General features: G+C 38.2%; 1 protein-coding gene across 1 annotated transcript in view; it reads right to left on the bottom strand.

Moving 5' to 3' along the window:
- Positions 1 to 22,219: 22,219 nt before the first annotated feature.
- The window catches only part of LOC107678074 (epidermal growth factor receptor substrate 15-like 1), a 20,238-nt gene continuing 14,640 nt past the window's right edge, over positions 22,220 to 27,817 (bottom strand). The window contains exon 5 of the mRNA XM_016473189.1: positions 22,220 to 22,225. Within this exon, the coding sequence (XP_016328675.1) occupies positions 22,220 to 22,225 (6 nt within the window). The remainder of the gene's footprint in view (positions 22,226 to 27,817) is intronic.

Genomic DNA, 27,817 nt, shown 5'->3' with positions numbered 1-27,817 from the left:
ATGTATCCGATCTTCAAGCAGAAGGAACTGGATGATATATTCAGAAAGATATCAGTCCACAGTCTGACTTGTGTTGCAGCCTTGAACTAAACCACACCATGTTGTTTCGTCTGGCCAGAGGAGAACTGGCCCCCCTAATCCTGGTTTCTCCCAAGGTTTTTTCTCCATATCTGTCACCGATGGAGTCGCCTTTTGGCTTGCTTAGTTAGGGACGCTTGATATTTGGCAATATTATCGACTTGATTGCACATACACTATTGGATGAGGACTGAACTGAACTGAGCTGAGCTGGACGATGAAATCACTGTTTTCTCCAGAGCTGTTTTATAGATAATAATATAGAAATAAACTCATTCCAAAATTTATGGACTTTACACAGTTAATGAACTGAACTGAATCAACAGTAAACTGATTTCAACTGAATAATACTGTTGTTGTTTTTATAGATGCTTTACAGCAGAATTTGATTTTGATTTCTAGTTTAGCATTGTAAAGCGGTTTTGAAACAATCTGTATTGTATAAAACGCTATATAAATAAAGATGACGACTTTACTAATATACTTGTTAATAATAATGATATGACAGCAGTATTTTTGCTACTCAAGCAGTAGCATGTGTACTGATACATATTATATAATTTAAGTATTTTTTTGTATTGACTTGTATTCATTATTTATTGTATTGACTTTGTATTTAAGTGGTATAGGCTACTTTTTTTTGACTTACTACAGTATATAGTAATAAAGTGGTACTGATTCCATTCAAATCAGCACCACCTCCTTAGGCCAGGCACGTGCAGAGGGGGGAGCGGTGGGTGCTTGATCACCTGCCCCTTTTCCCCTTGATGCCCAAAGTGCCCTTTTGTCAAGGCAATTATTATTATTATTATTTTGTAATTAAACACACTTTTGTGAAGGCCTGCCCAATCTAACTATTAGCAAAATGAATGAATAATAATTTAGCCGTAAATAAAATGATCCACATGATGACCTTTCACCTGACGATCTCATCCGGGACGATCCCTCACGTTCACACACCTTTAGTAATTTAGCACACTACCAGATGCCTTCAATAACGTCGGCTGCCGGTAAGTGGAGTTCTCAGCGGAGCGGTGTGCTTATACTTATATTATTAAATTTGTATTAATTTACAAGAATGACTGTCACGAATCCTGCCCATGAGCTTCCTTTCAGTCACCACCAGAGGTCATTCATCACCACAAGGTCTCTCACAGTTTACATACCACCACACTACACCCCGGACTACATTACCCATCATCCATTGCATTGATCACACACAGGTGTAACCCATCAGACACTCCTTATAAGCCCTGCACTTCCTCTTTCTGGTCGCAGAGTATTGTTAGCGTTGTCGCTGTCTTAGCGTAGCTACTCTATGGAGCCTTTTCGTGAGCCATTGTTCTGTTACCAAGTCCTAGTCTTAGTCTAGTTTCATTGCTCTGTTTACAAGTCCTAGATTTAGTCTAGTTTTGCCTTGCCTGTTCTCCGGTCCTTTGATTCTTGCCTGTGTGTATTGGATTACCCGTTTGCCTGACCCTGTTTTGGATACTGTTTGCCCCAGCCTGGACTATTGCTCGTGTTTACAAATTACCCCTTTTGTCAAGTGCTCTGGATTTTGTTCGCCAATTGATGACCTACGCCTGCCCTAGGGATACTCTTCATCTTGCCTCATTCATGTCTGTTTGCAGTGTTTTGACCCATGCCTGTTTCCGACCATACTCTTGAATAAAGCACTGCAGATGAATCCGAATGCTTTCTCTGTTCACGCCATAACAGAATAATCCACCTAACAAGGATCCAGCGGCTTTACCGAAGGACATTGGCCAGGTATGAACACAGCGATTCTGATACTAGCTCTCAAGCAGGGCACACAATCACTTGAGGTTACATTGAGGAATATTATATTATTTGGCTAATTGCTCAGAATTACCGGACTGTATGCTGATAGATTTTTTCTGTGATGGCCTTAACCAGCCTTTAAAGTCAATAATGATTCATGAGGATGAATCATTATTGGTTCGTCACAGAGTAGTTTTTTGGATTATGTTTTGTGGACTGTTGGTTCAGCGTTCACTGTGGGTGTCATAGAGGAATGTGAAATCATACTCGCTCGTGTAATGGCGGCCGCACCGGAGCGCACTCACAAGATGGCGTTGAGAACAAAACCCCAGTATGATACTGCTGTTGCTCCTGAGCCTAGTCATGTCACTGCTGCCAGAAATGAGCCCTGTCATGAGCCAAGTCAAGTCATAGTTGTTCTTCCAGAGTCAAGTTAAGTCACAGCTGATCTTTCTGAATCAAGTCAAGTCATGGCTGTTCTTCCAGAGTCAAGTCAAGTCACGGCTGATCTTCCAGTGTCAAGTCAAGTCACGGCTGTTCTTCCTGAGTCACATCACGTCACGTCACAGCTGACCGTCCAGAGTCACGTCACATCACAGCTGATCTGCCAGAACCTCTCCATGTTTCATTTGATCTGCTAAAGCCTCGCCATGTTTAATCTAATCTTCCAGAGCCACGTCTTGTCACTGTTGTCGTACCGCAGCCCTTCACAGTCCTGTCTATCACAAAATGTCAGAGACTGACATCAAATTTTGAAGATCCACCGCTGGTGTCAGCACGCACACCTGGTATTCCCAAACTTACTCACCCTAGCCCTTTTGTCCCTGAATTAATTCCTCTGTCTGCAGCGCATCCCATAATGGGAGTCGCTTTATGGTGTATTTGGGCCGCGTACACCACCGCTGAGACTCTAGAGGCGGCAGCGTCTGCTACGAAATCTCCAGAGGTGGCAGCTGATGCTGCAGAACCTCTCAAGGTTGCGGCACTCACTGCTGTGTCCCCAGAGGCGATGGTGCCTGCTGCAGCTTCTCCAGAGATGGCGGCGCATGCTGCAGAACCTCTTGAGGTGGCGGCACTCGCTTCAGCTCCTTGCATGGTGGTGGCGCCCAGTGATGCACTACCATCTTTGCCCGGACTGGCTACTGAGGCCAACGATGAACTATTGCCCTGTCTCAACCCTGCCGTAGAGGCTGCCAGTGAACTCTCATTCTGTCCTGAATCTTGCCCTGTCCTGAACTGGCCAAGGAGGCCGTCTGTGAACTATTTCCCTGTCTCAAGCTAGCTGCAGAGGCTGCCTGTGAACTCTCATCCTGTCCTGACCCGGCCATGGAGGCCAATTATGAACTTTTGTCTTGTTCCGACCCAGCTGAAGAAGCTGCCTTTAGACTCTCAGCCTTGTCTGTCACAGACGAGGAGGCTGTTTGTGAACACTCTGTCTTGCCATTCCCAGTCAATGAGTCTAAATATGAACTCTCTACCTGTTTTGTCTCCATAAATATGTCTGTTGAACCATCTGTCTTGCCAATCCCAGTCAGTGAGTCAAATTATAAGCTGTCCCCTTGTTCAGTCTCTCCAAATGTGTCAACTGTTGAACTGTTGGTCTCTTCGGTTTCTATCAAGAAGTCAAGTCATGTGTCGTTTGCATGTGTGTCTGATACTAAATCATCTTTTGTACCAGCTTCAGTCAGTAAATCTACTTATAAACCTCCTGTCTCTCTAGCCAGTCTAGTTCCAATCAATGCTCGTGATTCTGAATTGTGTCAATGTGTCTGATGATGATGTTCCTGTCTGTCTGGTTTCCGCCAATGACCCTGAGTGTGAACTGTTAGCCTGTCCAGTTTCAGATTTCGTTGATGAAATGTCTACCAGTTCAGTTTTAGTCAGTGAGACTAATGTTGAATCATCTGTCTGTTTAGTCTTGCCAAGTGTGTCTGGTTTCAAAGTGTCTGCTCAGTCGGATTCAGTCTGTGAGTTGAATTACGAACCATCAGTCTGTCCAATTTCCCCAAATGTCTCAGAGTTTGAACTGTCTGTCACATCCAGGGAACCTGCCTCTGAATGCTCGATCCTGTCTGTCATGAGCTCAGAGACTAGAGATGCACCCTACCTTTGCCCCGGTGGCCCTGTCACTGCCATAGAGACCGCTCATGAACTGTCAACCCCTTGTATTATCCAAAATGTGTCTAACACAGAATCATCTGTTCCACCAGTTTCAGTCAGTGATTCGAATTATGAGCTATCTGTCTGTTCAGTTCTCCCTAGTATATCTGATTATTAACTGTCTGTGTCACCAGTTCTAGTTCTAGGCTACGGAGCCTTTTTGTGAGCCATTGTTCTGTTACCAAGTCCTAGTCTTAGTCTAGTTTCATTGCTCTGTTTCCAAGTCCTAGATTTAGTCTAGTTTTGCCTTGCCTGTTCTCCGGTCCTGTGATTCTCACCTGTGTGTATTGGATTACCCGTTTGCCTGACCCTGTTTTGGATACTGTTTGCCCCAGCCTAGACTATTGCTCGTGTTTACAGATTACCCCTTTTGTCAAGCCCTCTGGATTTTGTTCGCTGATCGATGACCTACGCCTGCCCTAGGAATACTCTTTGTCTTGCCTCATTCATGTCTGTTTGCTGTGTTTTGACCTATGCCTGTTTCCGACCATGCTCTTGAATAAATATCTGCAGATGGATCCGAATGCATTCTCTGTTCACTCTGTAACAATGACATGAAGAGAGCATGCACATCTGTTGTTTATATTGCTGTGTGTAGCCTGTGGAAGTAAAGTTAGCTGCAGCAAGGGGCTATAATATTTTTGTTCACAATGTTTTCCTAAAGACAATTTTATGATTGTTTATAAATGCTACTACGAACACCTTTTTCCCATTTTTATCACAGAATAAGGCAGGATATATATATATATATATATATATATATATATACACATATAAATTATAGTTTCTATACTAAATGATATGTCAGTCAGAACTGCACTAATCATATAGTTTATTCTTTACCTGGAGATAACTTGAAAAACACACATAAACCATATATTTTCGCAATCGTGTGTTTATTGTCTTCACAATTCATCAGTAAAAGTGTTTCTGCTTTTTATTCAGCTCAGATACAGCGATAGCTGGATGCTTTTGTCCATATTAAGGATTTCCTGCACGTCATAAGTTATTATTTCTATGAGTCTATTTTTGACTTTCTGCGTGAGAGCGCCTTCTGGCTTCGAGTATGAATGAAACACACACTGCATGAGAATGTTCAGTGCTCCTGATATTCACATCTCCTCATTTTGGATATGAATAAAATGTCAGGTCATGCACAGACTATCAATATTATCTCTGAATTTAAATCTAGATTTAAATCTAGAAACCTCTATATTAACACACCTGCCCGAATAAAGTGCGAGGGAAACATTTACGTTTTATTAAAATTAAATATTTATTAAATATTAAAAATGCAGCTAACGTAGTTCTACACACAGCAATATAAACAAAGGTGCTTGCTCTCTTTCGTTCTTGCTCTTTGATTGGGAAAAGTTTAAAGGGCGTCGAGGGATTTTGTTTTTTTATGTTATCTGACTAAAAACTATTCATATTTTGAACTATTGCCCCTTTGAAGAGGCCAGTTTTGAGCACTTCGGTTTGGAACGACCCTTATATGGCGGCCATGATTGTTTTCACTCCGAAGTGCCCTTCAGAGGGCGATATATCCCGTTTGGAATGCACCGCTGATCTCTTCATGGTAATTTACCGGTAATAGAGTATATGTCGAACGTCACCTGAGCAAACCCGGAAAACAGGTCTCACCGCTTCCGCTTGTCGGAGAACGTGCTAACAGCCGTAATAAATAATATCGATATCTATGGACTTTTAAGATAATCAGTTAAACTAGCAAGCTGTTTTTATGGTTGACATTTTATTACAATTTTATATCTAAAAAACGTTTAGATATCAGTCTGCATATGTGATGGACATTGGTTATGATCATCTTTGGTATCTACTTTGAAGGCATCTTAAGTAAAACTGCTTCATATTGAATGAAGCATATGCAAAAGGCTTGAACCAGAAGCAGCGAGACCAGGTTAACAGAATACGGAAGTCTGTTGCGCATAACCCCTATTTTATGTTATCTGACTAAAAACTATTCATATTTTGAACTATTATTATTACAGTATTTATAAAAAAAATGCATTGCAAAGTGCATTAAAATAATTATCACAACACTGGTAAAACACTGGCTTATACAGATTTTCTCATCCTCCGAATTATACTTATCAATCCTGTTTTTATTATCATTATCATTAAAAAAAAAGAATAGAATTCTATTTTAAATAAGACAAATAATTTTTTTCTACAACAACAACAATAGTGTGTCCAACAGCAAAACCACCATACCCTGTAAACTCAATAATAATAATAATAAAAATAATATAATATAATTCAGTTTCTACTTCCAAAGTAATTAAAAGGTGCAAAGAAAAAATTATTTAACTTTTAAACTTAAAATGGTCTTTTCTGTTCTGTTTTCTTTTTCAAAACTGCGTCACGGCATTTGCTGCTGTATCAATACAGAAGCATCCGTTTGGGTACACATATCAGCAAGGAGCACAGCCCTATTAAATGCCGTGTTCCATGTGCCCCTTTTATCCTTTGAGCACCTGCCCCTCCAAAGGTCCCTGCACGGCCCTGAATTAGGCAATGGTCTCTTGATGTACATTCTCACTGAGGACTAAACACCACTGAAGATGAAATCGCCCCTGCTCCAAAAGACAAATAATAACTGAATTTACACAAAGAACCTGTTAAAAAGTTTACATACACTGAAATCTTATTATTTCCACTCTCTCCCATAAAACTGCACACTCATACACACACATAGAGACACACACTCCTAACCCTAACCAGGCACTATAAACAAAAACACTTACACACACAAAAAAAAAAAAACGTGTTGTCAGCGACGCCCTGTGACTTTATCAATAAAATGGTTTTCGTTGGTATTCTTGAAGCAGTTAAACTTTCAGCTTCGCTATTAATACAAACGCTGCTGCTGAACACTGTTGAGAGTTCATTCACACACGCTTCACACAGCTACACACAAGGTGATTTTCCCTCACCACTTATTTTCTAATAATTATCATGATCACCGGCTGTGCCCCGGTTGTCCACTAGAGAGCATTCCACCCCAGACTCTTTCTGCCTCACTAACTACACGTTCCATAATCCTTTGCCCAGGCTCATCAGCACTCATTGTTTGCACCTGTGTCTCGTTAGCCTTGTTAGCTCACCCTGTTCTCTCTGTTATTCTTGGCTAAAGCCCTATTCGCACAGGATTAGTATTATCTGGCTATTTTGCATCCTCACCCAAAGTATCTTCCCAAAGTTTAATTCTCAAACTTAAATCTGGTCATCCTTGAAGGCTTCTGCCCTTCGCCATTTTCAACACTGGAGCAGGAAAGACTTCACTTACTGTATCCAGTACGTGCTCTTCAGATTTACATCTAATGCACTAGCCAGTAGCATAAGTCGGAGCAGCTTTTCATATGCTATGGGGGCCACATCCAGGGGGCGGCTGCCACAAGACAAACGATGTCACATTGGGTGAGGGATGCTATTGCCCTAGTCCTTGGATGTCCATGCTACTCCGGGCTTGCATGTCCTTGAGTTAAGATCCCAAAGTCATGTCTAAGACCTCTTCGATGTTTGTGCGCACACACTACACAACCTTGAGGGGGTCCAAACACTTCCAGTGCGGTGGCGTTGGTGTTCTCGTTTCCATATGCGTTATTGAAACGCAGTTTCGAGGGTAGCTTTTGATAGGGAACGTCTTGGGTTACTTGACTAACCTGTTCTCTGAAAAAGTGGGCACGAAATGCTGCGCCTCAATGCCGCACTGTAGGCGTGCCTGGACGTCTCTTCAGACAAAGGTATAACCTGAAGGTGTGTCCGTTTCACATCTATTTATAACCCCTCAGGTGCAAGTAATCCAATGACATCACCCACTGAGGTTATTTAAGCCAATTCTTGGCATGTTTTACACACGTGCTTCACAACCGGTCGAGCAAAGAATGTTCTCATATGCGTTATTGAAACGCAGCATCTCATTCACGCTTTTTCAGGGAACAGAGTTACAGTCAAGTAACCCGAGACGTTTCCCCAGTAATGGCTGTACATAAAGCAGCACTGGACTCACAAACATTGCTTTATCAGGCATTACAGAAAAGATTTAATGAAAATGACATCAAATCTTTTTGACAGTTTCCCTTCAAATATACATTCATATAAAAACACCTGGCTGGGTTTTGACTTTGAAACGTGCAGTGCTCATGTTTATAAAATAAACTCAACGTCCTTTGGAAAATCTATGTGTGGTGGTCAGTTTCAATATTGTGGTGGGACACCACAAATAAATCAATGTATGGGAAACACTGCAATGCAACAAATCACCAAAATAAATTAGCTAAAATATCAAATGTATAGGTACATACCTTTACAATGACATCTGGAAGGTTAGCTGTCATCATGGAGAGGGTGTCTCTCAAGGTAAGGGTCTTTGCCATCAGGACTTCAAGCGTGGGTAGTAAAGCACCATAAGAACAGTTATCCCCTTGTAAAATATCAAGTGCAGCTGTAAGGGGCTTCATTGCGATGCGTTCCTCATGCAAGCACTGGTACTCCTTGCCATTGAAGCACTTAACTTCCAGCTTGGTGCACAAGCTATTTAGTGCATTCATGGGAATTTCTGTGATTCTGGAAACAGCCTTGTGAAAGGAATTCCACTTTGAGGATAAGGGGACCATGCAGGAGCTTTCTCTGACTCCCTTCCTGCACTTGTTCTGATGCAACCGTTGATCTGCTTGCCTTTGTCCAAAGAGCTGTGCATTTTGCTATACTAATCCTATACACAGCTTTAATGTACTGAAAGTTAAGTATTTCTCAACCTCACCTGTGGAAATTCGGTTTATTGTATGTGATGCACATCTGTAGTGTGGGGAAGAGAACGCTGACCATAATCATTCTCAGTGGAGAGGGCTTCTGTGACATCTGTAAAAGTGATACCTTCTTCTTGCTCCTCCTCCCCCTCCTCCTCATCAGATTCAGAAGTGACAGTCTGATATGTTTAAAACGCCTTGATGAAATTAGATGCATTGTCTGTCACTGTCGCAACAACTTTGTTAAGTATTCCATATGATGAGTGAATTTGTTCTAACTCCGCAGCAATAACGTCAAATGTGTCTGCCTCTCAATCTCTTACATGCTAAAGCAGCTTTGTTGCGCTTCAAAGTGTCTCTGTTCATCCAGTGAAGTGTTACACCCATATAGCTTCTGTTGCTTGCTGATGTCAGCGGTTGTGGAAACGAAGCCTACCTCTTCCAATGCCTTTAAATTAGCTTTCATCATTGCATATTCTCTCTCCAGGTATGCAGCAAATGTCTTTGTAGTAGCCTTACCTTGCTGTGTGTGGGTATTTTCTCTATGATGAGGAGAAAGGAGGGTGATTCCACAGTGGAAATAGGTAGCATATTCTCAACAATATACCCAGCGACGAGTTTGTTCAGACCTTCTCTACTTACGGTTGGTGTTGGACGGGAGAAATCCAGTTTCTGTTCTCTAGATGGAGAAAGACATCCACTGGCACTGTACTCAACAGTAAAAGTTGATGCATTGCTCTCCGCGCCCGATACTTTCTCGAGAAGCTTTACCATGCTGTGCTGCCCTTTCAGGTGTTTAAACAAATTGGATGTGGAGTTTTTCGCGGTTGAAAAAAGTTTTCTTCCCCGACATAAATGACAATGCACAATAATGCTACAATCCAGTTACAGAACGCATACTTTTCTCTCTCCATGCTGAGCTTGTTTTTGTTTGTTATACCCGCCTTGCAGGTGCTTACCAGTCAAAGTAGGTCTTGGGTAGATGATGTCGCGTGTGCGACAGGCAGGCATCTATGTGAGACTTAAGGCCCTTTCACACGGGACGCGGCAAGCGGTGGAATCACTGCGCGGCTGCCGCTTTCTCTTGTAGTGGAAGCGTTTTGTGCAGTTGAGGCGGTGGTCGCGTTGCGGTCTCGGAGCGGACGTTGCCATAGTTACAATTTTCAACATCACCTTTGTATTTACTAAAAACTAAATAAAACATAACGGAAATTTGGTGTTTGTCATCCTGTCATTAATTATTGTCATTATTTTATTTTTTTTTTCGTTTGGCACAAGTGGAGTTGTTTTTGAAGATTTGCCTTAAGAGCATCACAAGGTCACGATTTAAGCAAATATTTGAGGGAAATATAATTTTAAAGGAACATTTAGAAGATTACTTGTGCCTAAACAATGCATCCCAGGTGCAGGGCTTTGCTGGAAATGCAAAAACTTCTTATTGATGTGCTCATGCATAAAAGGAAAAAAAGGAGGACAAAATGGGTACATGAACTACTCCTTAACCGAGAAGAGCAGGGAGACTATCATCACTTGGTACAAGAACTTTACAATGACCCTCTCAGGTTCAAGACCTACTTCAGGCTTACCCCTGAACTTTTTGAACTACTTAATGAGAAGGTGGCAACAAGGATCACAAAGACAGAAACAAACATGAGGAAACCCATCATTTCAAAGAAGCGGCTTTCCATCTGTCTCAGGTAAATGCAATAACTTCATTACATTTGTTATAGTTTGATAACTCTTCAAAATACTTGATAACTCTTCAAAATACAATTTTATTAGTAAGTTGAGTTAAAAAAAAACAAAAAAACATGTTAAAACATTTTTTAAAAGCGTTTTTAATAATCAAAAATGAGTTTGTGTGCATATATATATATCTCCCTGTTACATAAATAAGAACATTAGGTTAGACAAAAGAGCTAACCCAGAACATCAGCCATCAGTTGGGCTACTAACAGTGTCTGAGAACATACAACTGTATATCTGTTTTTAGAGTTACTTCTCTTTAAACTGAATGGCATGCAGGACCCACATAATTTCAATGCGGGCTGTAGATTTTTGTATCTCGCTCAGTCTCTTAAAAGCTGGTACAAGACTCATGAGGAAGAGTTCATCATCATCGCCACAGTCTTTAAGCTGCTTGGAGATTTCATCCACCTTTTCAAGTACACGTGACTAAAAAAAAAGTTCCTGCTGTCTTCACCTTTTCATTGGTACCTGAGGAACTGATGAACTTTGCTTAGGCATTTGTGAGCTGTTCTCGTTTTCATTCTCAGCAAGTGAATCCTCTCCTGTTGTACTGATATCACTCACTTCCTGCTCTATCTGCGCTGTGGCTGGCTCAAGTGTGAGAATAACTTCCTGTTCTTCTTCATTTACCATCATGTTACTGCTTGTCGGCCTCTCTCTCACATGGGGCTCAAGGAATGACATGATGTGAAAGTATTTCCAGACTTTCTGGCTGTCTGCTTCTGACCCACTGTTCTTCTCTTTCATGGCTCTCCTCTCTTTTATATATTTATCCCTGAGATTTTTCAATTTTTTCCTCACTTCGTCAACTATCCAGAGAAAAACTGTTTAAAAACAAAAACAGAAAAAGAGTTAATACACTGAAACAAATAATAATGATTGAGAATTATACATAAATACATAATGATTTATTTGTAGAGTCCTTTTCACAATACACATCATTGTTTCAAAGCAGCTTTACAGAATGTCATGATGTTAATGTTTACAATATCTTATTTTTATATGATTTAGTTGCATGATACCCAATATGTTTTTTTGTTTTTTTTTTCAATTCAGGTTTCTGGCAACTGGAGATTCATTTGTGAGCATAGCTTTCAGCTACAGAGTGGGAACTTCAACGGTAGCAACAATTGTGGATGAGGTCACCAAGGTCATCTGGGATGTGTTGGTGAATGAATATATGCCAGTACCAGCAACGCAAGATTGGGTGGAAATCACTAAAGAGTTTCAGGAGAGGTGGAACTTTCCAAACTGCATTGGAGCTATTGATGGTAAACATGTGGTGTTACAAGCTCCACCAAACTCTGGGTCATTATATTTCAACTATAAGGGCACACACTATATTGTCCTTCTGGCATTAGTTGATGCACATGATCTGTTTCGAGTTATTGATGTTGGAGCTTTTGGAAGAAACAGTGATGGAGGAGTATTTTCCTGTTCCTCTTTGGGAAAAAGATTGAAAGAGGAAAAACTTGGCATTCCAATGGACACACCACTACCAGGGGCAGAAAGCCTTGGGCCTATGCCACATGTCTTTGTTGGAGATGAAAGCACCATAATGGAGATGATTCCCACTGCAAAAACATCTGATGAGGCCCTTTCCAGGACAGCAGCTCACAACAGAGAAGAGGTTGTATAACTATCGTTTGTCCCGGGCAAGAAGAGTAGTAGAGAATGCCTTTGGCATACTCTCCAATCAGTGGAGAGTCTATAGACGGGTGATGGCTGTTACGCCTGAGAAAGCAGAGGTGATTGTGAAAACCACATGCATTCTGCACAATTTCCTACGGATTCATGGCAAAAAATGTGAGGAAGAGCATGCAGTAAGAAGTTCTCCATGTGACTCCCAGGATTCTTTGCAGCCAGTATTAAGAATGGGAGCCAACAGCAGCAGCAGACTTGCAGTGTCTTTTAGAGAAAAATTCTGCACCTATTTTAGCTCACCTCAAGGAGAAGGGTCCTGGGAACACTCCATTGAATAAACTAATATAATCAACTGGCTACAGATATTAAACTAGGAAAAATCAGTTTCAAATGTGTATAGTTACAGTAATCAGTATATAGTATATAGTAATACAATCAAAAAGTCAATTAATCAGTAGATAATGAAAAGCAGTTGTTACAGTAAACAAAAAATGGATTAAATAAAACAGATTGCTTATTACTGATTTGTATCTACTAGCCTTCTTGAACCTGATGCACACCTTTCAAAAGTTTGGGGCCGGAAATATTTTTAATGTTTTTGAAAAAATTATCTTCTGCTCACCAAGGCTCCATTGATTTAATCAAAAATAATAACAGTAATATTTAAAATTGCTGATTTGCTGCTCAATTACACACACATGCGTGCACGCACACACGCGCGCACACACACACACAATAAAAGTCGACTTTAAAAAAAATCAGAATTCCTTCAACCCCTAATATATATATATATATATATATATAAATTGTTCACAATATTACTGATTTGCTGTTTTTTGATCCGATAAATTCAACCTTGGTGAGCCAGAAGAGACTTCTTTAAAAAAACATTATAAAATCGTACCAAATACAAACTTTTGAAAGGTAGTTTCTATGTTATCATAACATTTAACCACGCGCAAAAAAAAAAGTATTATTGTTTGGACATTTTGTACGCATTTTAATTTTTACCTGGCAAACCAACTCGTGCACTCACAAGCTCCCACGCTCTAGATTTTTTATTTATGTCTCTGTATGAGATTTTAGATAGGTCATACAGTTCAGGGAAATCCGGATCAGCTCCAGGCATGACGAAGCGGATATCGTCCTCTTTTGGAAGACCAAACAAAGTAGTTTCGCTTTCACAAAGAAGCACACAGCGTCTTCACGACATGGCTGCAGCGTCAAGAATACTACAGCGAGAATAAAAGTTACGCCTTCTTTCTTTGCGTGAACATTTGGGCGGCGTTATGCAAATCTTCCCACATAGTGAGGTAGATATGTGGGGGCGTGTTAGAACGAGCCGTTTTAGGTAGGCGTGGCTGACTCTTAACTTTTATAAAGAATATCTCTTTGGATTTGAGACTTTAGTCTTTGCAACTTTACAGATCTTCTTTATGCACCAAGAGCTTGTATCACTCCAAAGAGAAAGGAAAAATTGAAATCACATCATATGACCCCTTTAAAACAATCTTCTCCTCCATTTTCAACTGTCCGTTATAAGTTCAGTTAAACGTTCTATGATTGGTTGTTAATAATCTGTTAACTGATTGGTTAAAGCCGACGCGGCTGCCGCTACCGCTCACAAAAAGATAAAATATTTTATCTTTGGCTGTGCCTGCCGCGAAGCACTGTGTCTGTGGAAGCGGCAGGATTTTGGGTGTACGAGCACTGCTTGCGCTCCGCCTCCGCGCCGCCAGCGAAACCGCCCGCGTTTTGCCGCTTTCCGCATGTCTCCCATTGAGAATGAACTAGACACTCGCGACTGCCGCGTAGCGTGTGAAAGGGCCTTTACTTTGAACAAAGCTATTTCTCTTTTCAACGATGTAACGCAGCGGTAATGTATAGTGACCTAGGCTTGGAACTATACTCTAATTACTATTTTGGAATTCATAACGTATTCAATTACTCCGTTACTAAAAAATAAATCAAATTACAGTAGCGTGTTAATGCCCAACACCGTCTAGGAGTAACAATTGTGATATTAAGAGATCTTAAAAGTGATTTGTCTTTGTCATTTTAGATGTGTGACTTTGTATTTAAAGGAAGATGTGAAAGGAAGGCAGTGATAGATTGGGGTAGCTGAACTATGCCATTGATCAAAGCTACTTTTAAAAGAGAAAAAATCAAAGACAGAATGAGAAACAAACAGAGCGATGGAGAGAGCCAGGAGGAGTGGAGTGAATGAGTGACTTAAAGTGAGAAAGATAAAGATGGCCATTTCAAAATGCCAAAAGGAATACTATATTAATATTAATATATCTGGAAGGAGTTACATTTCAAATGTTACAATCAATTAATGAAAATAAAATTAATTCATTGGACCCATGTTGACTCTCTGTGAGAGAACATGGTCTTGAATTTTTTTTTTCACACTTTTCCAGAATAAATACAGAGACCATGAGGTTATTGCCAATGAAAAACTTCAATGTCTTATGCAAGTTAGGCATAATAAGCTGTGCCATGTACCCCTGCTGTGAAAGCGGGGAAGATGGGGGTCGAGTTGTGCCTGAATTGCAAGAATTACTGTGTGTGTGTGTGTGTGTGTGTGTGTGTGTGTGTGTGTGTGTGTGTGTGTGTGTGAGAGAGAGAGAGAGATCACTAAAATATATATATGAAAGCATAAAGTGATTAAAATGTTGGGTTTGTTTGAGTATATTGAGTGCAATATATAATAGCTCGAGGAAGTTTCCAGGAAACCCTTATGGAAATGTAATATACTATGCATATATGAAATATCAATATATGCAACATATGCTCATATAAAGTAAAAACATATGAAACCTACATATTAGAAATTGGAACAATTCCATATATTGGCATAGGAATTTATCCCATATATTATACATATTTATGTATGTGTAATACATATTTTGACATTTGTCTCATATATAAATATGAATGCAACATATATGTCTTATATGTGTAATATACAAATTACATGTCACTGACATATGCCATAGAGTCTTAGTATTTTGGATTTTTCATACAAAAGCAAATTAAATATAAAATATGTTTTTTATAATTATATGTGAAAGACATGGTGTGCAGATGTATTTTTAATGTTACTTATTGTCAGGTGAGGCCAGGGATGAAGAAGGACTCAAAGATACAGAGGTTAATCAGCTATTTATTAGACTTCAAAAATAAACAAACAAAACACAAACAAAAACCACCCCCAAAACACAGTCCAAGCAGTGGCAGGACTGCAGCTCAGACAGTATGACACAAGAACACACAGCCAATGAGAATTCTTACCGACTGCATGTACACACATAACATGACATTAAAGTATGCAGTCGATGAAAAACACCAGCCACATGCTACACAGAATTTAGACAACATAAAAGTACGCAGCTGCTGATGAATGCTGCAGCCCGGTTGAAATAAAGAAGTTGGCTCTTGCACTGATGTATGTGTTGTCCCTTTTTCCATTTATAATCCATGTTTAACACCAAAATAACACCTTATTTGGCCCCACAACACCATAAGAGCTACAACCAACAAACAACACAATATCAGTATTTGCAAGGAATTCACAGAAATTAAAAGAACCAATCGACTATAACAAAATTACAACAATTAAAGCTAAAATCAGTGATAAACAACTTAAAGTTAATTATGCAAACACATATAGGCTAAGCATAAAACTAAGCATAAAAGCAAAATATGCCATATAAATGCATAAATATATGTAATTGATCTTGTGCTCCTGTTCAGCCAGGTACTAAAACAGCCAAAGATTATACAAAAATTATTCAACAACAATAATAATTATACAAAAATAAAACAACAAACAGCAAATAAATGTCTTCAATTTACATTGAAACTGACTTTAAAACTCTTTTTTAACTCTGTGACCACATGGTTTCCGTGCATTTCCAATGAGCTGCATTTCAGAATAAAAGCCTCTTCTTCCTCATCCTCTTCTTCTTCTTTTGGATTTTATGGCGGTTGGCAAACCAGTTTTGGTGCATTTCCGCCCAAGGGTGGATTTAGTCATATGGGGGCCCCAGGCAGAATATAGGAATGGAGCCCTATACATTGCACACATTTACCTGAGTCAAACTTGAGGTTCCTTTCTCCGTTGTGATGCTTGCTGCTGCACAATGGTGCCCCATACTTGTGTCCAGTGCTTCATGTACATGTTGTAATGGCTTTCTTTCATGTTGTAAACCACGAAATAGCAACTGTAGATAATGCTTTGTATAAATAATGAAAAGGAAAGTATAGATTTACACACCTAAGGATTATATCAACCAAAAATGAACATATGTGCAGTGCATTCAATAGTGTGTGAGAGCTGATTGCCTGTAAAGTAACAGTGCATGCATCCTCTACTTGGGTCTGCCTCATAAACAAGTAAGCAGCATTTAAAACAATAAACGTATAATACGTACTGTTGCTTAATATTTAAGTACAGCTTCAGATGCATGATATTTTTATTTGCTACAAGCAAGATACACAAGAAGCACGTTCAACATGGACACACAGACGGTTGTCGTGGTAATGAACACCACAGTAACCCTTCGCGTGTCAGCTCTTACTGCACATCTCGTATATGAAAAACATTTTAGGGTGCCCTTGGCTTTTGGGGGCCGAAGGTGGTTGCCTACATTTGCCTAATGGGTAAGTCCGCCTCTGTTTCCACCACCTACTGGGGAGGAGTGTGAAATGTTGCTGTAGAAGGAAAACATCAATTAATCTTGTTTTCTTAACACACTCTAATAATGCCGTTGTTACTGTTGGATTATTATTCAGCAGGTTCTTTAAAGGGGTCATATGATGCGATTTAAATTTTTCCTTTCTCTTTGGAGTGTTACAAGCTCTTGGTGCATAAAGAAGATCTGTAAAGTTGCAAAGACTAAAGTCTCAAATCCAAAGAGATATTCTTTATAAAACTTAAGAGTCAACCACGCCTACCTAAAACGCCTTGTTCTAACACACCTCCACATGTCTATGTCACGGTGAGGGAAGATTTGCATAACGCCGCCCAAATATTCATGCAAAGTCACTGGATAGCTGGCCAATCAGAGCACACCTCGCTTTTCAGACCGATGAGCTTTGTAAAAATCGACACGTTTCAGAAAGGTGGAGCATAGAGGAGAAACAATAATGTACAGTATGTGGAAAATATGTGTTTTTTGAACCTTAAACCGCATAAACACATTTCATTACACCAAATACACAAAATAATGTTCTTTTTAGCAACATCATATGACCCCTTTAATGTTAACTTGTTTATTACTATAGCCTTAACCTCTTCTAAGAGCTGAGCTCTTTCTTCAAATTAACCAACACCTTTGAGATTTGAGAAGAACGTGTTTCTGGTACAACTGTTCTGGTTATCCACATTTGCTGCACAATCCTGTATTGTGTTTACCTATTAAAAAAAATAAATAAATAACTGGTTCGGCACTGTGTGCCCATTACGTAATTGTGGAATTATTGTGTCATTTCTTATTTTGAATAAATAACACAGACTTTTCTCATATTTCCTACTTCTTTATTTGTTTCATATAAGTGTCTTCCCTTTTCTTCCAGTGTCCACAGCTCTTGCCATGTATTCCTAACTGTCTTTTTAATTAACCCTTTCTTTTCAGCTTTCCCTAGAGGGACATAAACATTATTCTTGAACTATAGAAACTACGGATCCAAGGCACTTCTTCCAGTTCCAAAATGTTAAAAAGCCTTTATTCAAACATGGCTCACTCTAGAAGCATTAAAAATGACTAGAACACTGCACACTGATGCATTTCGGCCATCCAGCCTTCCTCAGAGTGTGTCAAGTACAAAATTAGTCACAGGTGTAGATATAATCAGTTGCTCAATAGAAATGGGAGAAACCAAAATACTCATTACAGGGGGGACCAATAGCATCATTAACTATTTCGAAGTATAATCACATGTACAAAAAAAAAAAAATTATATATATATATCTTGATAATAATAATAATGATCGTACAGATAATCATTTCACAAATATGGAGTTAAATCTAATTCCTCATTCAAACCAGGAAAAATGGTGGCTTTTAGCTGAAAAATCCAAAAGGCTTCCCTTTGTAGAAGTCTTTGTAATCTATCACCCTTTCTAATCGATCCAGTTACAATTTCCAAACCAATAATTCTTAAAGTAGACGGATTTGAGTCATGTGCAGATGCATAATGTACTGCCATGGGGTAATCTTTGTTTCTTATACGAATTGCATTTTTGTGATCCCATAATCTATCTTGCAGTTTACGTTTAGTCTGACCCACATAGAAACAGTTACAAGGACATTGAAGCCTATAAATTACATGCGTACTTTTACAATTAATGAAGGATCCAATTAAATACAGTTTATTTGTGCAAACATCCATAAATGATTTAGTTTCAATTACATTCTCACAATGATTGCAATGTTCACACTTAAACATGCCTCATATTCCTCTGTCCAACCATGTTGTCTGTTTCATAGCAGGCAAGTGACTTCTCACAACTCTGTCTTTAATTGTAGGAGCCTTTCTATAGCTCACAATTGGAGGCTCCTGAAAAATCTCGCGTAGACTTAGATCACTTTGGATAATCCCCCAGTTCCTTTTTATTATACGCATGATGTCATGTGAGACAGTACTGAATTCCATAACAAAATGCGGTCATGTGGAGCTGTTCTTCTTGCTTTTCTTGTTGAGTAGGTCATCCTGTTGTAGTGGTGACACTTTATTCAAAGCCTGATCGACCACTCTTTTCTGATAGCCTCTCTGTTTAAAATGATATTTCATATCCATAGCCAGAAAATTAAATTCAGAGTCTTGATCACATATCCGTCTTAATCTTTGGAATTGACCCAGTGGAATGCTTTCTGTCAGATGTTTTGGATGAAAGCTCTTTGCGTGCAAAATGGTGTTACGGTCTGTATTCTTTCTGAAAAGTGAAGTATGTAGACATCCATCTTGATCTTTATAAATAGAAATGTCTAAAAAATGTATTTTCTCCTGATTGTATTCAAGGCTCAACTTAATGCGTGTATTTATGGAATTCAAAAATGCATGAATATTTTGTAATTCGGTTTCATCTCCTTCAAAAATCATGCAGATGTCATCAATATATCTGGTCCACCATTTTATTTTCGTAAAAAAAGGAATAGTCGTAGCATTAAACACATACTCCTCCTCCCACTGTCCCAAAAAAAGATTGGCATAATTTGGTGCAAAACATGCTCCCATAGCCGTACCTTTAACCTGTTGGAAAAAGTTATCTTCAAACACAAACACGTTATGTTTCAAAGTCCATTCCGTTAGTGTCAGGATAAATTCTGCTGGAGGACTCTCATCCATCAATCCAGATGTTAAGTAATATCTTAAGGCTCGAAGGCCCTCATCATGGTTGATGTTAGTATATAAAGCCTCCACGTCCATAACTACCAACAGAGTGGCAGGATCAACAGAACCAATGTCCTTGATTTTTTTAATTGCATCTGTTGTGTCCTGAATACATTTTCTTGAACACTTTAAAGGCTTTTTTGCCAACTCATCTGATATTCCATTTCTCACAATCCCACGTCAGCGTGAATCCACAAAAAGAAGACTTTTATTCCTAGATGTAGAATTCAATACAGGGTCTGAAGGGATTCTATAAGAAATTCCTCTCTTGAGTCAGATTTACCATTTTTAAGGCTAATAAAAAGAGTCAGATCAAATAATAAGTTAAGGCAAATGAACCTCTTCCACACATTGAAGGGCCTGATGAATAGCAACCGATTTTGAGGAGTATACAGATGTTATTTTACCTATTTTAAAATCCAACAGTGGAATGACTACTGCTACAGCTGTATGGCCAGATTCAGGATCTTTGGAACCATCATTATATATCTGAGTACAATAATGATACTCTTGATCTAAATACTGTTTCAATATCAAATATTTTGAGATCTTTCTCTGAGGGTCATTTTTTTTTTCCAGCAAGTGCCGATCATGCAATGGCATTGGGAATAAAGGAATAGCTGATATTGCCACTGCCGGATTAATTATATAATCAAAAATTCCTATTGTTTGTGAATAAAAGTCTCTATTGGCATAATAACTTAAAGAGTGCAAAATAACACTTCAAGATAAAATAAAGACATAGCCTAACTAATATTAAGAAAATATAGAATTATGATAATTGAATAATAGGTCGTTCCGTGTCAAATCAACCAAATTTAGATTGTTTTTGTTAATATAAAAAAAAAGGTTATGAAAGTATTAAATGTCATGGATGTGTATTTACTGGTTAATCCACAGGTTTGTAGACTTTATAAAGACAGCACCATCATTTTTTTATTTTTTCAAAGAGATCAGTAGGTCTGTTACTAAAAGCGGTTGACTTTACCTGACTTTGTTCCATTATATGCCAAATGTAACAGTTCAAAAATGGGGGAAAAAAACTTCTTGTGTCTCAAGAAGTATTAAAGATCATTTTAGATTCTGGTTCTTAAGAAATCTTTCTCAGTGTGGCTCCATTTTCAAATTGTTGAATTTTACCCATATTCAGTGGTCAAAAACCAAATGTGGTTCACCTTGCATACAGCTGATATTTACTGCATTTAAAAGGGGAATGTCTGAAGAATAAATAATATTGAAACTAGAAATGTATCTTGTTTCCACTGCATACAACATACCTCTCTGAGTGCCAAGAATCCTCTGAAATGGTCAGGTTGAGGGACATTAACTTGCTCTCAAAAGTGCATTTATAAGGATCCATATTTGAATCCGTTTCAGGAAAATTTGGAAGAAGAGTTTTTGTACATTTTTCACAGCTTCTGGAGCTACCAACAGTTCAGATATGCATTATCATAGCTAAATGTAGCACTGGCATCACAGTATCTTTGGGACTGAACAGGGCCTTCAACACGAACATTTCTAATTAACATTTTTATAGGAACAAGAATCTAAACTGATATTAATATATCTTTAAAATGTCTTGATTTCTTGAGAAAAAAACAAAACAAATATATATATATATATATATATATATATTGGCACTCAGTGAGGTATGTTGTCTGCCATTGTTTTGATAGAGGGAAACAAGACAAATTTCTAGTGAAAGATTGTGTATTCTTCAATTCAGATGCATTTACATTGTGACTGTGCCTCAGATGCAATCAACTGAAACTCTGTTTACAAAAATGTGACCCAAATGGCCCATATAATTAGCCCATTAGGTTGTGGTCCTATCAGGTCATCATGAGGTTACACTATCATTGGCTCTCCATGGGGTGTTATTGTATTGTTTGTAGCACATTTTATCAGCTGTATGCAAAGTGACCCACATTTGGTTTTCGACCACTGAAAATGTGTACTGTTAAGACCTTTAGGCGTCAGCCTTCTCAGAAAGAGATTTAAAAGTTTGTAAAGTGAAAGATTATGTGCACTTCAAGATGCATTTACATTTTGACTGTGCCTCAGATGCAATCAACTGAAACTCCGTTTACAAAAGTGTGACCCAAATGGCCCATATAATTAGCCCATTAGGTCAGCATTAGGTCAATGTATCATGAGCTCTCCATGGGAGAGGTCCTATCAGGTCATCATGAGGTTACACTATCATTGGCTCTCCATGGGGTGTTATTGTATTGTTTGTAGCACATTTGTTACCAGGTATGAAGGTCTGGTCTCACAGACAGTACCATGAATTAAGATTCTTTGAAGGACTACATGCTAACATCACTGTTGAAGAACTGCTACACTACTGCCTTCAATACATTTTTCTCCCCACAATAACTTTGGTCAAGCTTACTTATTTTATATTAGAGAAATCTAGTACATTGGCGAGCCACCCAAACAATTGGTCAGCCAAATACAGCAAAATCTGACACTGGTTTCAATATTATTTGTTCTTCATTCTCCTTTAAACACAATAAGTATCAGCTGTTTGAAAAGTTACCTATATTTGGTTTTTGACTCTTGGAAATAGGTCAAATTCAACAATTTGGACACATTGGGATCCCCATATCTATGGGACTGAACCATACAGGGTCTTAAAACTGAAAATTGGAAAAGAAAAGTTTATTAAGAATAAGAATGTAGAATGATATTGAGATATATTTAATACCTTTAGAGTTACATGCAGGCAAACTTTGGAAAAATAATATCTGTGATAATATGTAGGTATGCAATTGTGTTGATAGAAAAAAATGAGATGAAAGAGATGCCAAAAAAAAAAAAAAAATCTTTGAATGGGAATATCTTCAGGGGCAGACAAGGCCAAAACATTAAACAAAACAAACTTATTTTAGCAACTACCTTACCTCAAACAAAAAAATATAGAAAACAAAATACAGCTTCACTTCCCTAACTACCTTAACTGTAAACAAAGCGAAAAAGATATACAAATAAATTGGTGTCTACCCGCTGCATCCCTTATTTTGGCAAAAGTGTTACAAGAATATTAACCAACATATGTACAAGGACTTGTGGTGAACACAAATCAGAATGGGAGAATCAGAAATTAGGTTTACAATAACGTACACACTCACAGTTTCACTACAGTAAAAACCTATCTTTGGCATGGCACTCTTTCACAATCAAACGCAGGGGCAAACTTACCTATTAGGCAGTGCTGCTTTGTTTACAGCCGTAACCAGAGAAACTGCAATATTTCTGACATTCCAAAGGCGCACCCATGCTGGCAGAGAATGAATGTGCATTTTCAATAATCCTGTCTGCAGTTTTTGTTCAGACCAATGAGAAAATCCACCCACATAACCCCGTTTTAAATTAACACAATAATGTATACTTCTGACTTATCCATTTTCTTAAAAAAAAAAATAAAAAAAAAGTTTTAAAGGCTCAACTGTGAGGTTTATCATTTTATAATTTATTTTGTTTTTGTATCTCAACTGTAACCTAAATCAATTGCTATTTCGTGGTCTACAACATGAAAGAAAGCCATTATAACATGTACATAAAAAATGAATATTGGAAACATTGGACACAACTATGGGGCACCACTGTGCAGCAGCAAGCATCACAACAAAAAAGGAACCTCAAGGTTGATCTAGGTAAATGTGTGCAAATGTATAGGGTCCCATTTCTATATTTTGCCTGGGGCCCCCAATTCACTAAGTCCACCCCTCATCAAACGATGACTAAACGAACAGAGACGAAGGAAACACAATCAGTCAGGACAAAGGCGAAATACAGTGGCACAAAGTACAAATCAAGTATAAGTCAGCGACTCACGAAGGCAGAGGACGAGTGTTTGGTACAGTCCTTATATATCAAACAAAACAAAACATATGGACAGAAGAGTGCTGCCCAAGCAAAACTACGCTCTCACACGAGACCAAGCGATTGCATATGCTCACAACCCACAAAAACCCACATGGATCATTAATGTCCGAAGCCTGAACCGAAACCAAACTAGATTGAAATGCCAGGATCCAAACACCACACAAAGCAATTCACGAGGACAGAAGAGTGCATAATCTGAGCGAACTCAAACCCGCAAGACGATAGATGTGTCAGAGCTGTCACCAAACCAAGAATAAAACCTGACCCAAGTAACAGAACCCTGACAACATTTATATGTAAAATACATCTTCACAATGTCTGTCTCATTTTCTTTTGTATTATGTATATGAACTGCAAAATGATATACTGTATTAAACATAGCTTCATATATTTGTTAGCCTACGTATATTTTAATACAAATTATGGACATTTGCCATTACCCGTATTTTGCAGTTATCCATGTGATCCAATTTCAAACAAAATCAAAAGCAAAATTTAACAGTGTAGACTGCCCAAAATTAATGAGAAGCTGTTCAAATTTAATAAGAACATTCTATAAGTTTACAAAATGTTTGCATATATGATGTTTAAATAAACGTATTATTACAAATATATATTAACATAAATGGCCTTAACATACTGCACAGTACCATATAGAAATTAATTAAATAAATATAATCTTTTCTATAGGTATTTAATTTTTTCTATAGGAAAATCTATATTAATCAATATAAAATCCTATATAAACATACTGAATGTTTACATATATCGTTTAAATAAACTTGCATATATAAATTGGACATGTATTGTTTACTTATATGGCATTAACATACATTACCATACAAAAAAGGATCATGTAAATATTTTTAATATATGTATTCATACAAATTTTACTATGGGTATTTCATATGTGATATAAACTTATATCAAATCCTATATAAGCACACCAAATATTTGCATATATGTTGTTTAAATAGACTTGCATATATAAATTAGACATATATTGTTCACGTATATGGAATTAACATAAAGTACCATATGAAAATTCATCATATAAATCATTTCAATATATGAATATATAATAATTCTAATATGGGTATTCCATATATGGTATAAACCTATATCTTAATATATCGTGAGGATGTATATACAGTATGTGCTAATAATATATTGCCTTATATGAAAACATATGACATCACTCAGATATGGGGACATACTTGTACATATATTACAAGTCCGTATGGGAATGTGCAACTCAAATTCACACATGCTGCTAAAATAAAGCGTGTTCCTGATTTCATTACTTTTGCTGCAATTATCAGAGACGGCAGTATTTCAAAGCTTCAATAATGAAAGTGCATTTCATGGTAAATTATAAAACTCTTTCATCTTAAAGACTGTAAGAGGGATGCCGTGGAAAGATTTAGAAAGAGAAAAAAGGTTAAAACATACATAGAATTGCTTGTGCCAACCATAGCTATTTCTGCACCATACAAAAAACATCTTTTTTTTTTTTTTTTAAAGAAATTAATATAGCACAAACACTGAAGCAATCACAAATAAATAATTACAGCTGCATAGTGTAGCTCTAATTTAATTATCCTTCTGCCATTTACTGTATCATGCTGGTATCACAACAGTAAGTGGAAAGTCGTGGCCTGATGGTTAGAGAGTCGGACTAGTAACCGGTTGTGGTTGTGGGTTCGAGTCTCGTACTGGCAGGGATTGTAGGTGGGGGGAGTGAATGTACAGCGCTCTCTTCCACCTTCAATACCACGACTGAGGTGCCCTTGAGCAAGGCACCGAACCCCCAACTGCTCCCCGGGCGCCGACGCAAAAATGGCTGCCCACTGCTGTGTGTTTGTGTTCACTGCTGTGTGTGTGCACTTTGGATGGGTTAAATGCAGAGCACTAATTCCAAGTATGGGTCACCATACTTGGCCACAAGTCACGTCACTTTCACTTTTTTTAAATAAACACATAAACACAGTTAAAGGCTAGGTGTGGTTTTTCGGCAACCAATGTTAACTACAATGCTTGATAGCTAATTTGAAATAACCGTAAGCTCTATGAATGTAAGAAAACTGTCCACCACTTCAACAATGGCAAGTTTGTGACTGAAGGTAGGCAGATCAAGTGTGGTCAAATCTAGTGGGGATGACAGCTCAGCTAATGCTAATGCACTCCACCTGTAGTGACATAACGGATACTGTCTCCAGTGGCCCGCACAATGATGGTACTTTCGAGCTGACAAAACCAAACCAATGGAATCAGGCTTTGTTGGTAGCATGACACTGATCACCAACTTTCTTTGTCAACTCAGGCTTTGATCCTGAGTTCATATAGTGCATACAAATGAAAGTATCAGTAGCGAAGAGCCAGTCACTCCTTGATCTGAGTCTCTGGCCTATGAGGGACAGACATTAACAGATACAAAGTTTTGAGTCTCCAGCCCAAGAGGTAGGAAGCAATAATAGGTAACCAGCATTCTGAGTCTCCAGCCTGTCCAGCAAGACATTAACAGATACAACAACGCTCTGGTTCTCCAGCTTTTGAGGTAGTAACAGACACACAACCAAGTTGTGAGCTTCCAGTCTGAGGAAAAAGACATGATCAGATACCCTATGTTCAGAGTCTTCATCCAGCGAGACAACAATAGCAGCACAAAAAAGGTGTGTAATCATATTTTCCTCCCCATACATATATCTACATTCAAACACATACAAAACAAACATATAAACTATTTAATATTTATTCATATTGCCATTTATAATCTTTGATAACGCATATTAGTCAAACATGTGGGCTACAGATATGATATGGATTTATGCAATAGATCAATGTTTGATTATAAGACCTCTTATAGCATAATTTTGGGATGATCTTATACATTTTTTATATGTAAAGGCAGTCTCTGTGCCATTCCAAGAGCAGTGAGGAATTCAGTCCTGTGAGGAAGAGGTCAAAAGGTCTCAAGAGGGAGTCTGGTTTTAGCTCTCTTTCCTGAGCGGAAAATCAATGATTTTTCTTGTGAGAGTCACGATGTGCTGCGTTTTCGACCATTCGAGCTTCTTGGGTAACTGCCTAAAGTTGACAATGTTTGGATTATCTCATAAAAGCATCCTCTGTTTTAAGAGTTAGTTCGCTTCAGACTTGCTGGTGCCAGGGTCCCTTATTTTTGGATGGTCCTCCATGTTGACTTTGGGGTCTCCTGGAATTCTGATTCTTGGTCAGTTTCAGTTCTGATCATGTTATCACTGTTTGATTCGCTCTAAGATCCTACAACTAATTGCACCAGCTTGGACATGCTTCACTTTCAGTTAACTGAAGTAGTAAATGCTACATAATGGCAAGTGGCAATAATGGTTAAATGGTTATTGGAGAGTGAATCGTGAGTGAATTCATTCAAATTCTGAATGGATTATAGCACAAAGAGCGCTCCCCCTTATAATCAGGGGTGATTTCAAACCGTGTTTTTGAGATTGTCTTTGTTACAATGCAGTTTTAAGGAGACAATCCTCAGCAATGATGTTGACTGATGCATTTGCACTGGGTTTTTCTTTATGGATATTAAAAACAGACATGTAAACAACATTAAAAACTTGTTTTCCACCAAAGGGGCTTTAAATATTAGGTGTCCTGTGGAACACAGACAAAGGCAAAAAGTGACATTCCTTCCCATTTTTATATAAGCTCACCCCTATTTACTAAATTGAATAAGGCCAGTATGGATTGTTTATATGTAAATGTGTCCTAAATTCTAAGAGCTCATTTAAGTGGTCTTTTGAGACCAGGCAATAGATGGTTTCACATGATGCATATTCATTAGCGTGTGAACTGTTTTTCTTTAAGCAGCAGGGTTTTGTTCATTCAACTCTCCACTGACCTAATCAAATGCTTGCTCATTTCCACCAATTTTCCATAACTCTGACAGCCTTTCCCTTAACTTTAATTAGCAATTTTTGCAATAAATATACTAATCATGTTACTCACAGAGCAGAGGTTGTACTATTAATTTTTTGCCAATTTGGTGAGTCCTCTGAAATCTCCATAGATAACTTCTAATTTGCATGCATTCATGTGAGAGCCAATTACAGCTCATGCAGTTTGGGCTGGATAAGCAAAATCAATAAAATAAGAAGAGGAGTGATAAAAAACAAGAAATCTTAACAAGGATCAGCAGGGGAGCAGGCATACTGAGAATCTATCCCACATCCCATGAGACTCTCCATTGGGCTCTATTATTAATGTCATTCACTTGTAAACTATATGAAATGGAGCAACATAATAATACATACAGTATATATATATATATATATATATATATATATATATATATATAT

The sequence above is a fragment of the Sinocyclocheilus anshuiensis genome, unplaced genomic scaffold, assembly GCF_001515605.1.
Source record: "Sinocyclocheilus anshuiensis isolate Anshui unplaced genomic scaffold, SAMN03320099.WGS_v1.1 scaffold1358, whole genome shotgun sequence".
Taxonomy (NCBI): Eukaryota; Metazoa; Chordata; class Actinopteri; order Cypriniformes; family Cyprinidae; genus Sinocyclocheilus; species Sinocyclocheilus anshuiensis.
The sequence above is the reverse complement of the archived record's forward strand: the minus strand, read 5'-3'. Positions and strand labels throughout refer to the sequence as shown.